The sequence below is a fragment of the Amphibalanus amphitrite genome, unplaced genomic scaffold (genome assembly GCF_019059575.1).
Source record: "Amphibalanus amphitrite isolate SeventyFive unplaced genomic scaffold, NRLGWU_Aamphi_draft 000183F_arrow, whole genome shotgun sequence".
Taxonomy (NCBI): Eukaryota; Metazoa; Arthropoda; class Thecostraca; order Balanomorpha; family Balanidae; genus Amphibalanus; species Amphibalanus amphitrite.
The window spans coordinates 444,391-462,101 of record NW_024881678.1 but is presented as its reverse complement, the minus strand read 5'-3'; the positions used below and the strand labels follow the sequence as shown (position 1 = coordinate 462,101).

Below are 17,711 nucleotides of genomic sequence, written 5' to 3'. Positions count from 1 at the left end.
CTTGTTTTTGTTTAGCAATCATCTTCTGTACCAAGTGTACAGATATGTTTATACTACGCCTCCAGGCTCCAGCGGTTACGCTGTTTACGGGACAGTTAAGTTATGGGAGTTTCTTCGCGACTCACAAGGTCTTTGCATTCTCAGTCTTGGCCATGCTTCACTCGTTCGATGATTCGCACGCGTTAGATCGGTTAAACTATGTATATATAAATACTCCACGTCAGCGTGGATTGTCGCTGTCATACCTGATTTATGATTCACACATCGGTTTGCGAAGTTCGAAACGCTGAATGATTTCAATCTCTAATGCATTGCGAACGCTGCTTTTAATTTACCGGCAGCGTGCTATTTATATTGTCACCTAACAATGCGCAGCGCGCTACAAATGACTCAAAGCATTTATCGTAAACTTCAGAGGGAGTGCCGCCGGCACAATATTATTTATATTTTTTAAGGTTTTGAACTTGACCAACTTCAAGTTCTGGGCTGTCAAGCATTTCTCCGTTGAATCACGGCCCGGTTAATTGCTGGTTCGGGACACTGAATTCCAGTTTTGTGTCTGAAAAGCGGTGTTAAAATGACCGACTATGATGAGCCAATATCAGACCAGGAAAAGGTATGATTTTAAATACCCAGAGTTTAAGCAGGGGGTTCCAATGTATTCAACACGTTGTTTTGATTAATTAAAACATGAACTGTGGATGTAAATAGGATCTTGTGTGTGTCATATATCTAATATCTGGAACTCCCAGAACTTGGAGTTAGGACATTGATGTTAAAGAGCTACATTTTAAATGCCATAAGAACTTAAAATAAATTGGTCATGCTCACAAATAAATGTTTCATATAAGTCTGTTTGTGACTATGTTAGCGCCTGTGCCATCAATTTTTTGTGGTTCAGCTCGAATTAAAATGAATATTTCTTGCAGGTGCGGATTGTTTCCGACTTCATTCTTCACTCACCGCCTGGGGAGTTCAATGAAGTTTTCAATGGTGAGTTTTAAGTACTAAAAGCTGAGGATGCTGTCTGGTGCATCAAATTTGCATATTGTGCATCTCCAAGGTACGAGTCAATGACCTTGTCCCTGAATACAGCTGGGGGAGGCTGGTGGTGAGGAGGCTGCTACTTGGCAAAGATGGCAGTTACTGGGTGCAAGTGTGTGTTAAGGTAGATGTGTGTGATTGTGTGTGATTCTGAAGAATTATGGTCACACCCTTAACACTGATGGCTTGTATGCCTCCCCCCCCCCCCTAGGGTAACTAGCGTGCTCCAACAGGGCTTTCAATTTTGAGGCTGCAGGTTTTGAGTTGGTGGGGCCTGTCCGACTGTGGTGGTTGCCGAAGTGTTGATTTGTGTATCTGTTCACTGCGCTGCCACACTAATGTGCCAGCAGTCTGACTCTGGGTCTTCATTAGTTTATTCATTGCTTTGCTCATAGTCATTCCACAGTTACAGTCTCAGTTGGGCAAACTAGGCGGCGGGAATCAAAATATGGAGGCATCAAAATATTGATTCTAGTGGGCGGAGCTTTGACCATATATGGGCATACGTGCAGACCATCACAGAAACGTCAATTCTTCAGCAACCGGCTATAATTTCAAGATAGTTTCTTCACAAAATGAAGAACAACGTTGAAGCTACCCGCCAGGCACGAAACAATAGCCCTAACCTCTTTGGTTAGTTTAGGAAAGCGTCTTGAAAATAATCAAGATATTGATTCATCACGGCGGCTAATCCCGGCGAGAATCAATATTTTGATTCCGCAAACAGCTGGCTAATCATTATTTTGATTCTGAAATCAGCTGGTTTATCAATATATTGATTCTGCGAACCGACTTTCTGCAGACGTACTTCACTCTTCAAATTGATTTATGGAATGTTTCTTGTGTGCAAATAATGCAAATTCAATAAATTCATGAAGATATTGTCAGCACAGGATCGTGTAATTTTTCTAGACCTTATTCCCACGGTAGACCAGGTATTTTCAGCACTCACCCTGGCTCCCTGCTCAAAGCTGCAAGCCTTCGAGGGAATGCGTGAAGGGAGCCGTGCTGACCTTTGTATAGGGGTTGTACTGAGTCGGAGCCGGAACCGAAGCCCGACCATTTTACTCGGAGCCGGAGCCGGAGCTGGAGCCGATTTTTTCCTCCGGAGCCGAAGCCGTCTGACATTTTCACGGCTCCACGTCCCTGCTTCGTAGTATTGATTTTGAGTAAAAAAAAGTTAACTTATCGCCTTTCACGTGTTCATGAATGTATTTCTAAGCATCTGTATCCCGTTCCATTTCTGTGGAGTACAGTAAGAGATATTTCGCCGAACGATATACTCAAGCCCGTTGCACAAATTGCACAATTTGAATGAAAATATGATACACAGATGTATTTGCAGTCGCAAATAATACGATGATATTCATAACACATTTCACAACGATCCCTGCAATTGCCACACATTTGCTATCACAAAGCCCTGTCGTTGATGCTCACATCCCATGCAAAGCAATACTCACTTTTAGGACACGTCTCTTATTTTCAATATGGCTACGTGTTTGCAAAACATGCAGTTAATAATATTTGAAACTGAGACCTAACCAATAAGACATACCGTAGACAGGTAAGAAAAAACAAATAAACGTCTGGAGAATGACCTCAACGTCTCGATGTTGCCTAATTACAAAGAGCAATTTTCGGTTTCAAATCAAATACAAATAAATATAAACAAAATTTGTACAGATACACTCAAGGGTTTATGATTAGCACGGCTACCTAAAACATCAATCGTGTCAGGTTGAGCCACTTATGTCCACACCCAAAGCAGGTCGCTTTGGAACACCACAAGATCCCATATTACCACCGAAAACGGTCACCAATTGGTCTACTGATAAGCATCTTCAGAACATTCTCGACCGAAAAGCTATCAGTCCTGTCTGTGTTTTGGTTCGCTTCATTTGGGCTATGCGCACGTTTTTCTACTCCGGTTCTTGGGACGAGATAGCAGTCATCACGCGCTGCACCAGCTCGTTCTTTGACAGGTTGGTGACGCTGTCGTCATCCGGCAGGATAAACACGTGGCGCATTTCACCCTCGGCCCCGCCAGCCACATACACACTTCCTTACGTCATATTGTTTCTCGCCACGAGATCAAAGTTCAAAAGGTCGTGATGTAGGTAGTCTCCGCCCAGCCCGAGTCAGGTACTCCACCGGTTGGCCGGGTGCGGCCAGGTCCGCGCAGCGCCGCCCTACTTCGTGGTCGACAGGGATGGCGTAGTCATACAGTTGCCTGTCGACTGAACAGCGATTCAGGACGCCATCCTTGACCCTCTGAAGCCGATCCCCGCAACGACCAGTGTTTGGTCCTTGGTTGGCCTGCAGCAAACAGAACACAATAATTAGGACATTTGTGGACAATAAATTAGGAAACTACATGTGTTATTATTCTACTTGTTCAGCAACTATTAATTTTAGAATATAATATATATTCAATAAAAAATTAAATACTTAATGTCACTTTAATTTCCACTGAACGCCACCAGGTGCGCCAACGACTGTCATCTCATGCAGTTATATAAATTCTGCCAAAAAAGTAGATCTGAGGCCAGTTGTACCAACAGAAAAATAGGTGACTGCTGGATTTTTTTTTTGTCTAAAAGTTACTTCACATACAGAGCATGAACAGTACAGCCCTATCCGTTTACGTGCCCGTCATGTTAACGCTCCATATGTGAAGCAGTCTTTAGGCAAAAAATTCCAGCAGGCGGCTATTTGTGTTCATAAAACTAGCTTCTAAAATTAACTTTGGCATGGACAATCCAGAACATTAACTATCCAGCATTCCCTGGACTGACGTACATTAGACACATAATTTTCTGGAAGATCACGCATAATGTAAATATGGCTTACACCATTCAGCAACTTGCTTTTGTTACACTTAAAATAAGCATCATTAAATATGTAGCAAAAATGGGCGAAGCAATTACAAGCCAAGCTTACATACCTACTATTTAGATAAGGCAAACACGAACATGCACTACGGCCTTTCAATCTTACCTCGGGACAAGTCAATAAACTTAGTTGCCCTTAAAAATTTAAATGCTACAAATTAAAGTTGTAGCAACAGTAAGGGTGAGTGAGACACAAGCAGAGGCTAAAACATCCAAATTATGTAAAATACTGGACATGCACTGCCCCCATTTCATGAGTCCACCCAACAATTCTATCATGTGAGACAAAATATTAGGCTTCTTGTAACTAATTTATACCGTAACTTTTAAAGGACATCATATTTCAATGAAATACTACACCTAAGACATCATTTTCAAAAAAAAATATGGCTTAAAAAGACAATAGAAGAGTGAGGTGTCCCGCGCCGCTGACGTCGCTACCGCGCCATGTTCCTAAAACCATCTCTTAAAACGAGTTTTCGGTAAGCAACGTTAAGATCACATGCCTGAAATTGAAAAACACACTTCAAAGTATCTTAAAATATGATCCATTGTTACTTACACTTCAGAAAAGGTCGCTTAAACAAAATAAAACCGGGAGCACTACGTTGCATCCACACACCCACGACGCCGGCGCGAAATGGCGGGAACCGGAAATCGTGGCTAGATACAAAGAAAAAGAATATTTCTTATAAATGAATTATACAACTAAATAACGCATTTTTTATTTTCTTTTAGACAAAATTATGAAAAAATCACAAAGGCTCGTCGTTAATGATAAACAGAGCAAGTTTTAACAGCACGTTTTTGTTGAATTATGGCGGCGAAATCTTTATGCCATTCGTAAAGGTACGCGCGACAAACGGCTGATAGCCATGCAGCGAAAAATTGAAGCGGGGAAGTTTTTTGTTTTGACTTGTCAAAAAATCTCGCCGTCATGGGGGTTATTTCCGCCGTAACGGGTCGTCTGAAGGTGGGAATGTCCCAAATTGAATCAAAATATTGATTCTATGCCCATATATGGTCAAAGCTCCGCCCACTAGAATCAATATTTTGATGCCTCCATATTTTGATTCCCGCCGCCTAGTTTGCCCAACTGGTCTGCCATCCACTGTAAATGTGTTCTTTTCCATGCAGTCTGTGTTGGAGATGTTCTTTCCAATGCATGACAGCAGCAGCTGCTCTGGCACCCTTTTTCTGCGCTTTTAGTGTTCCCGGATTGTCCCTTTCATCAGAAGCCATGAGCACTGGCCATGGCTGTGTCAGACTCAGAAGCTAGTTTCGGTGTGACACCGGGCTTCAGTTGGGATGTTGGCTGTTTGGGATGGCTCATGTGCTTGTGCGAATATGCCCATACATCAAACGATGCATCATTCGTTCCTCAGTTTACGACCACCGTGGCATGGGTAGTATTGTCGTCGCTGAGCTACTGTTGAGCTGATCGGTTGGAATAAAAACCATAGTAAGAAAAAGACGGTTGCTGGCCGGAGTTTGCCTGCCTCAGGACAAAATTAAGAATTTGTCTGAGATACCAGACCGAGATAGTGTGAGACCGAGATACGAAAGCGAGCATAGTCCGATCAGCCGCGCATTTAGTCTGTGACCTGGCCGACGACCGAAAATGTAGGTACCAAGATTCTTAAGGTGCAGCCCACCGCTAAAGTAATGTGTGGTTTTACCAATCTCAACGGATGGCTTTGAGTTTTGACCGCGATTTTTAAATGCGGACTGATTGTAAAGAAGACGTCAATAGATAAAGACTTAAAGTTGTAGCTGCAAGGGTGAAGATACATATAAGCTACATGTAAAGTCTCGTTGCAGTCTGGTTAATCGTTCCTAAGCTTCAGAAGCAGAACATACCCATGACTGAAACCACACATTACTTCTGCTGTGGACTGTACCTAATAGATGCTAGTGCTTCCTTCCAATTCTAATGTTTTGGTGCGTTTCAGATGTGAGGCACCTGATCAACAATGACAACTTACTGAAGGAGGGAGCTTCAGGGTGAGTAATGCATATCCTACTTTTTATGCCACAGCCCGTCGGCTTTGCATCGTACTTTGTTGTTGCAAATGAAAACGCTCATGGGTTTTCTTGTTTGGCCCTTGGCCTTGTGCGTCGTATCCGATGATAATTTTGTTATTTGCGTCCCACAGGGCATTCGTTCAGTACAACAAGGATCAGCTGACGCCGGTGCGCCTGCCGGGATCCGACTACCCCGCATTCATCACCGACTTCAACGACCTGGGCGGCTCCCGCTTCTTCGACCCGCGCACCAAGCAGAGTTTCCGCTTCGACCACCTCAAGAAGGAGGCGTCCGACCTCAAGGTAAGACTCATAAAGCCTTTTACTGAATTATTGGCAGGATAAGAATAATATATTCGGGCACTCCCGCTTCTTCGACCCGCGCACCAAGCAGAGCTTCCGCTTCGACCACCTCAAGAAGGAGGCGTCCGACCTCAAGGTAAGACTCATAAAGCCTTTTACTGAATTATTGGCAGGATAAGAATAATATATTCGGGCACCACTATTTCGTTCCGACCTCCACTATATCTGTATATAGTACCAGTACCAGCCGTCATCCCTACCTATTGGCGCAAATAACGCTTCAAAGCGCACGTAAGCCTGAAATCAATGATTACGAGCGACAATGTCCCAAAAATTGTCAATTTGGGTGGAAAATGACATCCAAATAAAATTCATTTTCCACTCTCACCATCAACTTTGAGGAGCAATTTTCCACTCCCAACCAAGAAAGTTTTTTTCCGAGAAAAGCAGTTGTGTGTATGCTCAGTTTGAACTCATACATTCTATATTTTATCATAAAAACATGCCATTGGTCCGTTTCCACTCTGTGGATCTAAGTAACCAGCCCTTTTATACAGCTCTCCCTACTTTTTAAGGGTTAATTTTCCCCTCTGACACCCCAGCTAGAAATCAATTTCGGGACACTGACGAGCGAGCGAGCGAGTGCATACTGAATTAAGGGAAAATCCTGAGTATGAGCGGCTGGCCGGCCGTGGGGCATAGGCGGCGGAACGGGGAGGGCACCGGGGCACCGTGCCCCCCTTTGATTTTGGCATTTTAACATTAGCCGCCCCAATGGGCGTTGCATGGAAAGAATGGGACCAAAAGTCGGCAGTGCCCCCCCCCCCCCTTAATTGAAGGTGTTCAACCGCTACTGCCGTGGGGACGCTCTTCAAAAGCTAATATCTTAGGAACGGGACACCCGATTGACAAGCGGTCTTCTTTACTGAATGTCACTTGGACGTAAAAGTTCTGTGGTGTGATGGCCACCATGCATTCTTGCCAACCACCGCACGTGGCGCGTGGCAAAGTTGGACATTTTTTAAGAACCCCCAAAATTGCAACCTCAATAACGGCACAACGGTTGGGCCGATTGAATTGAAACTCAATACACAGTTAGGTCTCCATCAGATAATTCATCTGCATGTGTTAAGGTTGGGGTGCTACTGCATGTGCGCACGTGCAGGGGGCGTTTCCAGATCTCGAGAACGGCTGGGCCGATTGCGCTCAAATTTGGTACAGGGTTGGGGACCGGTTAGTAGGGTGCCGTGCAAAAGTCATTTTGGACCCCGTTTGGACGTGCGCACGTGCAGAATGCCGCTTCCAGGCCTCAGGAACGGCTTGACCGATTGCGTTCAAATTTGGCACACCGCTAGCGACCGGTTAGAAGGGTGCTTTCCACAAGCCCGTTGGAAGTACCATCTCGCCCTTCCGCGCGTGCAGGGCTCACTATCTCGCTCGCTCGTTCTTCGCACTGGTATACTGACGCCAAGTCGTCATACCCTTGTTTGCCAACTGTCTTCACACCGTGGTCGGTCTTTGTGACGTGTCGCCCTCCTCTGGCAGCCGCACGAGGGTGACAGCACGGCCGAACCGTGGCGGCGCGCCCTTGAGGCCGAGATGACCGCCTACACGGCCGACCACTACAAGAACGGCGCGTGCGCCGTGTTCGGACACTCGAACGACGGAGACGTCACCCTGGTCGCCTGCATCGAGGACCACCAGTTCCAGCCCAAAAACTTCTGGTGAGTTCGCTCGCCGAGGGTCGTACTTCTTTCCTTCTGTATTTTATCGGGTAACGACGAACTTAGGTGTGTATTTCCACGAATTATTTTGTCATATGAAGCGATACCTGCGCCTGTATTAACACCAAGTAATGTTTAACTCAAACTTGCTCAACTCTGATTGCTTTCCGAATATAGTGTCTGGCATTATGGTCCTTGCCAGTGATAAGGTGGGATGTTTCCTGTAAGCACGGAGTGTCGTTAGCACTGTTTCGACCCGATCTCCTGATGCAGCTGAAGTGGCTGCACGGTCATGCCTGATGCCGCCGACTGCCGATGTCATGCCTCGCTGTTGAAGTGGCGCCTGTATGGTGCATTACACCACGGTTTAGGTTACGGGGTCGTCTGTAGACGCCATGCTCCGATGCTGAAGCGTTGACGCCGTGTCTGGCACCGTGCAGGAACGGCCGCTGGCGGTCGCAGTGGACGGTGACGATACCGTCGAGCGGCACGGCCCAGCTCAAAGGCGTGCTCAAGGTCCAGGTGCACTACTACGAGGACGGCAACGTGCAGCTGGTCTCCTCCAAGGACGCTGCCGACGGCGCCGTCGTCGCGGTCAGTAGACGGGGATATTGTGATTTGTGTTCCTGGGCCCTGGGGTAGTTATCGGTTAGCCGAGCTGAACCTTATTTTAGCATTTTGCGCCGCTGGAGGGTACCAAAGTAAGGACGTTTTCCGAAATTTCTCGCTTTTCTTCTCAAAACGCTGAGCATTACGGTCACTTGTTTCACCCAACTTCCCGTTGTGATGACCAGCTACATCGTGTGTCCCATCTGCCAGTCGGAGTCTCAGACGGCCAAGGAGGTGGTACGTCTGATCGAGACCTCTGAGAACGACTACCAGACTGCCATCTGTGAAAACTACCAGACCATGTCAGAGACCACATTCAAGGTAGGTCCACTTCCAGTCATGCCTAGCCCTCGCAGCTGTGGCTATCGCATGAGTGAACACATATAAACCTTCCCGACTGCTGCCCATGCGGTGAGCGCAGGAACCCTTCTCTTTCTTGAGTGGCGAGCGTTGTATCAAACTGGTTGCTTAGAGGTTTTATATTACGTTTTTCTTGGATTTCACTTTCGTGTGCCAGTATAGCCAATTATCTATGACACTCACCATATGATTGATTGATTTTAAAGTGTTTCTTATTCTGGTCTTTGTTGTTGAAAATGAGATGGCCTGCCCGATGTTATATCCTTACTACCTACCTGATGTTGTTCCTGCCCTTACGTTCGTTGCTGTTTCTGTCTTTGCGTATTCTGCTCTGATCCTGTACCGGTAAGTAAGTAGTGTAACGTGCACCATTGGCGACCTGTCTGATGACGCCGCCTCCGTCGCCAGGCACTGAGACGCCAGCTGCCGGTGACGCGCTGCAAGATCGACTGGGGCAAGATAATCCAGTACGGCATCGGCCGCGAGCTCAAGCAGCAGTGAGCTGTGCGCGCGGCCCACCTGTGATACGGCGGCGCGGTGCCGCCGCCGCCGCCGCCGCCGGCCGCTCTCTCACCGCTGACAATGTGTAACCAAAGCTTTTGTGGTCGCGGCGCCGCCCCCTGCCGGAACGGAGCGGCCGGCGTGCCAGCGATGCCCAGCTCGCGGCCGGTCGGCCGCCGCCGGAGCGCGTGTCATGCGGTAGTTACGCCGCCGATGAGAACGATAAACACGACACCCAGCTGCCGCTTGGTTAGCCAACAGCACGGCTTGCGTTTGAACCGCCCTGCGATGCGTGACTTTGGCAAAACCCTTTTGAATATGTGCTTACACCTTGTAGATAGCTGAAGCTATCGAGCTGTTTAATGATATGATCATCGATTCATTCTAAGAACAATGATATATTCCTAAGGATTGGTATAGGGTGGATTCGATTGTCTGCTTAAATTGTTATCGATGGGTGTTTCTATATAAATGAAATTTTGCCTTCTGTTGTCATTTAATCATGCAGTTAGTTGCGGTTTCCACTAGTTCAGCTGTATTAGAGAGATCTATGTTGTATTACTACTAATGAACTGATACATAGATGCCTTCTTAACAGCTTCTTGAAATGTACTACTTCGGGACGAAAAAGTGTGAACTAAAACTTGTCAAATCTTGACACATTTAGGTATTGGAAAAGGCCTGGCTATCAAGCACTGTTCGGAAGTTGAAAATCTAATCGATAATATTGGAGGAGTGGGCAAGAACAGCTCATAATGAGGCTTTTATTTGCCATCCAAAGTTGAAGCATTTTTCACTAGCTCGAAATGCTCTGTGGGAAATGTACGATAATGCAAAACTGCGCAATCCGTGCAATTCATCTGAGGATGTAGTATGGCCAAGCCTCGCCGCCAGGTATCAGCCGAAATGTTAGCTGACAACAGTTACAGTTTGATACACCGGGACTGACGACGTGTCTTGTTTAGCGACGAGTACGAGCAGGTGGATCCGCTGAATGGGTCACACTGCGATGGTTGAGTACTCTGTAGAGGATGTCTCGTAGAGAGTGCCACAGCAGCCATCGAGCCGAAGAGAGACGGAATGCGCCGCGGTCCTTTCAGTCCCTTGGGCGATCCGTGTTCGCTGAACTGAGTGGCCGACTGAACTATTAACAATGTATTCCATTCTTTACCGAATGAATCAAAACAGTCTGCAATCAATTTTCGGACGCAGGGCAGGAAGCGGTCTGTAGGCTGTAGGACGCTCATTGAGCTCAAATTAGTTCGTAGACCATGCGGCCGCGGCCCGGGGGTGAGAACCACAGCCCTCCATCCAGGGTAACTGTAAAGTAAAAGCGTATCAGAACGAGACTTGCACATGGAATTGACGATTGATATGTGACGTCCAAAAGATTGTTAAAGATTGTCCTGTGACTGGTACAAATCGCACTTAAAGCTACCCAAAAGCTACCTTATTAAAGCTATATTTGTTTTAGTGGTCTCTACCTCCGACAAAGGCAAGTTCTTGTATCAACTGCGCCAGCATTGTCGAAAGGCTTGTCAACTGGCGAAGCGTCGCCGCGCCGCTGCGGGATCGCTGGCGCTGTGCCGTTTTTTGTAATATTTTTACGGATAGCTCGTGAATGGCTGGAAAACATTTTTGAAAACATCAGGACTGAAGTGACAAAAGTTGACTTTTAACCGGTCAAAGATGTCCGTCGAACTCAGTGCTTATCGAGATCAGCACTTCAAGGGGTCGAGGGCTGAGCAAGAACGTATGCTGAGGATCTCTACTACTCTGTACATTGGAAATATGTCCTTCTACACTACAGAAGAACAGATCCATGAGCTTTTCTCCATGTGTGGGGATGTAAAGAAAATCATTATGGGCCTTGACAAATTCAAGAAGACCCCCTGCGGATTTTGCTTCGTTGAATACTACAGACGCCAAGATCTTGACAACGCCATGAGATTTATCAATGGCACGAGGCTCGATGATCGTGTCATCAGAACAGATCTGGATGCTGGATTTGTGGAAGGAAGACAGTATGGCAGAGGAAAGTCTGGTGGACAGGTCCGTGATGAATACCGTGCTGATTACGATGTGGGGCGGGGTGGATATGGAAAAATCATTCAGCAGAAGACTGGCATTGAGCCCACTGACATCTGAAGATGCTAAAAGGCATCAGGGTTCAGTTGAAACAGAGGAAAAGATTCATCCAGAAGTGTCCATCATTATTCATCATTTGAAATTCAACAAATTCTTTGGGAACCTCTCCTGTATCTCATGCTAGTTGAGTTTGTTGTGCTTCCTGAGAAGTATTGGAAGCACACTGAGTGTACCATTTCACCTTGTGTCAATACATGTAACAATGTTCATTCCAGCTTCTGTTTATTGTTATTTCCAGCTGAATATATGGCCTTGTTCCAGCCACAGTAAAGGTTGCCACTTGCCAGGGACAAATAAACATCAGTCTCAGAGACTGAGGAGACTGAGTCTCTTTCACAGAACATTTAAAGTGCCAGATGACAAGTTAAGGTCCTAAGAAGTCATAAGTTTCTTTTTGATTTAGTGCAGGTAATTTTACATGGAACTTCTGAATTGAGTGGAATTGGTTCACCTGGTAAATGATTACTGACAATTTGTGTTGTGCCAATATCAAATTTAACCCTATTCCTGGCGGGCTCCGCCGGGACAAGAAACTGGCGGGGGGGGGGGGGCCGATTCGGCCCCCCCCTGAGATCTCGAGAACGAAGCAAGATAGCGACAAGCGGTAAACGGCATCGGATACGCACGGCCAAGATCTACAATTTTTACTAAGGTCATTTTCAGGTCAGGTCAAAGATGACGTCACACGGGTCGAAAAAGTCAAAATGGCGGCGCTAGATATGGAGAGAGTTTTTCTCGAATAACTTTCGAATTAGTCAAGATAGGAACAAACTAAGGGCATCATCGTGATCCTCTCGTCAATCCGCATCGAATGATATATATGTTGACCTCGAAAGGTCAAGGTCAAAGGTTGACCTCAGGTCACGTGACCTCGAGGTCATCATGTATATCATTCGATGCGTCTTGACGAGCTGAACACAATGAGACCATCCACGCGTCTGTATCTTGTTCCTGTACGGAGTTATTATCCAAAAACCTTTGGTGACCTTTGATGACGTCACATGACCTCACAGCTGCCCAACAGCAAAACAGACCTCAAGGTAGTGAAGGTTGATCGTATATGAAGTCATGTATGGTATATGGGGCCATTCCGACCCGTTTTAGTGGTAAAAACAGGGAGTTGATTTTTCCCCCATTGACTTATAATGGGGAGGTCGCGAAATTGACCTGACCTTAGGTCACCGATATCAAAATTCCGAGATATACAAATTGCACATACTGGTACCCTAACTAAACCCTGAAGAGAAGAAATTGATCGGTCAAAAACTCTAGCTCTGGCGTGATTGCAAACTTTTCTGAGGTAGGGTCACCAAACCGCCTCTGGTGACCTGACCTGAGGTCAGATCAACTCAAAATTTTCAGACATGTTGCGTAGAAGCCTTTTAGGAAAAGTCAGAAAATTTGAGCTTCCTAGCTCAACGCGTTTGGGAGATATAACCAAAAAACCTCAGGGGGGGGGGGCTCCTGAGGCCCCCCCCCCCGCCAGGAATAGGGTTAAGTGAAGGCACGGATTAGCTATGCAGTTAAAAAGACAAAGCATCATGTTTCTACAGTGGCCGTATTCATCGATCAGGTCATGAACGGCCACCAGCAGTTTTTTGGCTATAACTTTTGATTAAAGGGACTATCCCACCTTTAACATGGGGTTTGAGTTGAGATAGCCAAGTTTGCGGCGAGGTTCAGAAACCACTATCTATCTAGGTTGCAACCCCCGCGGCCTCTTGGTGTTGAAGAAATTCGTTCCCTTCATTTGAAAATGGGCCTTGTACAAGGCCCTATCTTCAACATGGAGCGACCGTTAGTGTGACGTCACCTCGCTTAGTCATTCTGATTTAAATGGGTTTGTTCGTTGAAAAATCGCTTAAAACTTGGTCTGAACTTTGTTGTGGTGCCTACAGAGTAAAAAGAATCAGCTTTATGACAGTAATGTGGCCTGGGGAAGGAGGTAATTTTGGGCTGTGACGTCACATATTTGAAAGTTTGTGTTTGGAATATGGGAAGTTTAATGAAAAATAAATGCCAAAACCGTGTTCCTGGTCATCCAATCTATAAAGTCGGGCACAATTTAACTGGTTTTAACAACATTTTAGAAGGTGGGATAGTCCCTTTAAGACGTGCTAGAGCGATGAAAACACGTCAGATGTATTCAGCTCAACGATACGGATCGACTGATAAGCAATATGACCCTTTCCGGTCAGGTCATGACCGTGACCTGTGGTCAAATTTTCAATGACTTTTCAAGGTCAACAAATAGTTCATTCGACGCGTCTCGACGAGAAAAACACGATGCTGCCGAAAGTAATTTCGTGGCTCTCTTGAGTCAAAAGTTATTGACGCAAGAACATTTTCGTGAAAACTGCTATTTTTACAGTTTTGCCCTCGGGAGGCTAAACTGTTGACCTGAGGTCAAATCTGAGAACAATACTCAGAAAGGTCTGTAAAAGGGCCATCAAATGCGCTTTTCCGCGGCGCTGTAGCTCTATTGGTTCCCGAGTTAGCCGTTGGCAGTTTCCAAAATTGTTGTTGAAATGGACTACATTTGACCTATGCTGACCTCCGGCGACCTGACCTTTGACCTGAGCAAAAAATGACTGAAGTTTTTCCGTCATTATTTTTGACGCTCTTTCGAATGCCGCTTACCGCGTGTCGCTACGTGGCCCAGGAGCAGAGCTTATGGACATCCCCCCGGCCCGGCGCGGAAGTCGCGGAGCACCGGTAAGAGTCAAAAGAGGAAAGGTAAGCCTCTTTATCTTTTTCACCAGATAAGGATGCCTGTGAGTTTGGGTTAGACCCAGGGCTTAGACCAAAGTAAGACTACGGTCGTTGGTCGGTTGGGGAGAAATTTGACATTGACATGCATTCAATGCATTTTGTGACATCCAAGATGCATAAAAGCACTGGTGACGTCATTTCTACCATTCCATAACTTTATTGAGTAGCCTTGGACAGAAGCGCAAAACAGAAAACTGTTCAGTTTATCTTGCTGCCTGCGCTGCCGGAAGCAGAATCAGATCCGATGACGTCAGATTATGTTCAGCTGACCAATAGAAGAAAGAGAACAATAGGCTGTGACGTCAATAATCGCTGCCGATCTCTTCTAGTTGATTATCTCAGCAGTACAATAGCGAAATGCTGAACAGACTCTTATTTTGTTATGATAGTGGAGGAGCTGGAGCCTGGAGGAGCTTAGGAGCTACAATCTAGAGGGTGAATATTGCCTTTTTTCCTTAGTATACCTTTTATGAAATTTCTACAACAAATATCTGAAAATTGTGCATTCAGATGCAATCATTTCCTTATAACTTCATGTTTGAATTAGCCACCGCTTGAGGGGAGAATCAATTTGAATTCAATTTCGCTTGTGAGTTATGAAGGTCAATATTTGGCTTAGTTGGAATTCCAAGGCATCTGAATATAAAAATTTTGGCTGTGCATACCTTGAAGGTTCTTGAGTTAGACCTGGTTGCTGTTCGGCTGTCAAATTTTCTTATTGGTCTGATTTAGCTCTGCGACATTTCATCAATTTGAATTACATGTTTGTTTATTTTTTACCAAAAGTTTGTTATATTTTGTTATGTGCTTGATTCTGTTTCAGTCGGGGGAGGTTTGGTCAATCGTTGTCATTTTTAGCACGTGCTATTTTTGTCACACGTGCTAAAAATGACAACGATTCTGCTATTTTTGACAACGATGAGGCAGATTTCACTCCTCAGCGAGGAAATGAAGATTTTGGAAAGATAAACACTGATTTTGGAAAAGAAGTGCTGCCACCTGGTGCAAGACGAAGAATCCAGCTTTAATATGCCTGTTATTTGTATGGTAGTTTGTTTTGTGGCCTGAAGTTGGAACTTAAAATTGAAGCATCCGAAAATGATCGATATTGATCGAAAACATGATGTTGATGAAAAAATAATATTTTAAGTTGAGAGAGGAGGCCATTTTATCCAGATGCAGTAGTTTACTTCTTGAAATTATTTTTGCTAATGACGGCTGCTAATTATCCCTCATTACATGGCAGTCGTCGTAAGCAAAAATAATTTCAAGAAGTAAACCACCGCATCTGGATAAAATGGCCTCCTCTCTCAACTTAACATATTATTTTTTTCATCAACATCATGATTTCGATCAATATCGATCATTTTCGGATGCTTCAATTTAAAGTTCCAACTTCGGGCCACAAAAAAGGGTATACTTCAACGTTGGACTACCATACAAACAACGGCCATATTAAAGCTGGTTTCTTCTTCTTGCACCAGGTGGCAGCACTTCTTTTCCAAAATCAGTGCTTGTATTTCCAAAATCGTGATTTCCTCGCTGAGGAGTGAAATCGGCTTCATCGTTGCTAAAAATAGCTGATAGCGTTGTCATTTTTAGCACATGGTTGCCAAAAATGGCATGTGCTAAAAATGACAACCATTGACCAAACCTCCCCCAACTGGTTTGTAGATTCAAGATAGGACTGTTGCATGCATTTGATGCTTTCTTCACTACTCTTGGCTTATAAGAAAGCATCATAAATTGTTTACCCAAGTTCCAATGTGTAGGCATAGTCCTTTCACTGATTTTCTGCTGCACTGGAAGTTCTTGTAAATGCTAACTGTATCTTGGTTGCAGTGACCAAAACATCAGCTGAGAATGTCTGGTGAAGGGGTGTCACGTATCAAGTATGACTGGTACCAAACAGACCAGGATGTTGTCATCAACATACTTGCAAAGTCACTTTCATCTGAGGCTGTTTCTGTCAAGATTGAGTGTTCAGCAGTGGAGGTCAATGCAACTCTGCCTACAGGCAGCCCATACAGCCTGCAGCTGCACCTTTTGCATCCTGTGGTGCCAGACTCCAGCTCATGGCGTGTCTTGCCCAGTAAACTGGAGATCAAGCTCCGCAAAGCTGAGGCGTACCGGTGGGCAGCACTGGAGGGCAGCGGCGAGCCTCCGTCGCTGCGGACGGTCGGCGCCGGCGCAGCGGCGGCTGGCGGCGGCGGCCTGCCCTCCCCGTACGCCCGCCCGCCAGCGGCGGCCGCCCGCGACTGGGACGCCATCGCGGCCGAGCTGCGCCGCCAGGAGGAGCAGGAGAAGCCAGAGGGAGAGGAGGCGCTCAACAGTCTCTTCCAGAAGATCTACGCTGACGGCTCGGACGACGTGAAAAAGGCGATGGCCAAGAGCTTCACCGAGTCGGGCGGCACCGTGCTCAGCACCAACTGGAACGACATCGGCAAGAAGAAAACCGAGGTAAAATCACCCGATGGCATGGAGTTCAAAAAGTGGGAGAGCTAAGTCGCTTGATGGGCGCATGAATGAACACAGACATAGCGTTTGACAAGGTGATGCCTCAGGCTGTCGGACAGTGCATCAAAACTTTGTTTTGGCGTTAAGAGACTTTCCGTTAGTCTCGTTTCTGCTCACGGAATTTGATCCCAACAGTCGTGCGTTGGCGTGGCGCTTCTGCTACTGCTCTAAGCGCAGGGTGCATTTTTGTCTGTTCAGGGTTTATTCTTTGTTCAGCCATTCTTTACGCATGCTTATGCTTCAAACCTTGTGTGATGAATAACTTGTTGTGTTGTATAGCTACGTTCGAAATGTTTTGCGAGCTGAGTAAAGGCTGGCCATTTGCGAAATAAATCCGGCAACCAATCGTGGCCGATACAAAGATTGGAATGGCTGGCAGATTACAAAGAGCTCACATTGGTGTTTGATCGGAAAACCGCTAAACTGGCCACCTACATTTGTTCACGTCATCCATTGTGCGAGCGAGTGTAACCATTCTGATAGTGTCAATTGTGCTTAATATATGAATATTGAGATTGTATGACCTCTCGTTGGCATTCAACATCACGTGGTGACAAAGAAGTGCAAAAATCCCGCAGAATGAAGATCTATATGGATGTTAGTTTGGACTGTCCTAACATCCATATTCTGTTCTGCACATCCTTTCAGAAGAGGCCAGGGATGGAATGGGCAGCATGAGTCGCATTGCAACAGATAACGATTGCTAGTTGATCATTGATTACATGTCTATCACAGTATAAATTAGACTGTGCTGCGCATTTTCACAATATATACGTAAACCTTCTACCCAAAGACGTTCCAGCAAATCACAGTG

At 45.7% G+C, this 17,711-nt stretch overlaps 2 protein-coding genes and 1 long non-coding RNA gene across 6 annotated transcripts; 2 read left to right on the top strand and 1 right to left on the bottom strand.

Moving 5' to 3' along the window:
- Positions 1-292: 292 nt before the first annotated feature.
- On the top strand, positions 293-9,947 carry LOC122384204 (F-actin-capping protein subunit alpha-like). Its single transcript, XM_043371318.1, has 8 exons — positions 293-616; positions 930-993; positions 5,891-5,942; positions 6,095-6,266; positions 7,812-7,990; positions 8,431-8,584; positions 8,810-8,920; positions 9,368-9,947. The coding sequence occupies exons 1-8, from the start codon at positions 578-580 to the stop codon at positions 9,458-9,460; spliced, it is 864 nt and encodes a 287-aa protein (XP_043227253.1). The 5' UTR covers positions 293-577; the 3' UTR covers positions 9,461-9,947.
- LOC122384205 lies at positions 2,529-5,023 on the bottom strand. The gene is made up of 2 exons (XR_006256996.1): positions 4,501-5,023; positions 2,529-3,363 (listed from the first exon to the last, which is right to left on the bottom strand). It is a non-coding gene; the product is annotated as an uncharacterized LOC122384205 (long non-coding RNA).
- Positions 9,948-14,325: 4,378 nt separating the features above from the next.
- On the top strand, positions 14,326-17,417 carry LOC122384192 (protein SGT1 homolog). Of its 4 annotated transcripts, none has more exons than XM_043371290.1 (2): positions 14,326-14,344; positions 16,223-17,417. In XM_043371290.1, the coding sequence occupies exon 2, from the start codon at positions 16,244-16,246 to the stop codon at positions 16,883-16,885; it is 642 nt and encodes a 213-aa protein (XP_043227225.1). In that variant the 5' UTR covers positions 14,326-14,344; positions 16,223-16,243; the 3' UTR covers positions 16,886-17,417. The 4 variants fall into 4 exon arrangements, with proteins under 4 accessions (XP_043227225.1, XP_043227226.1, XP_043227222.1 ...); XM_043371291.1 differs by lacking the exon at positions 14,326-14,344 and adding an exon at positions 14,701-14,815; XM_043371287.1 differs by lacking the exon at positions 14,326-14,344 and adding an exon at positions 14,765-14,969.
- The last annotated feature ends 294 nt before the right edge of the window (positions 17,418-17,711 follow it).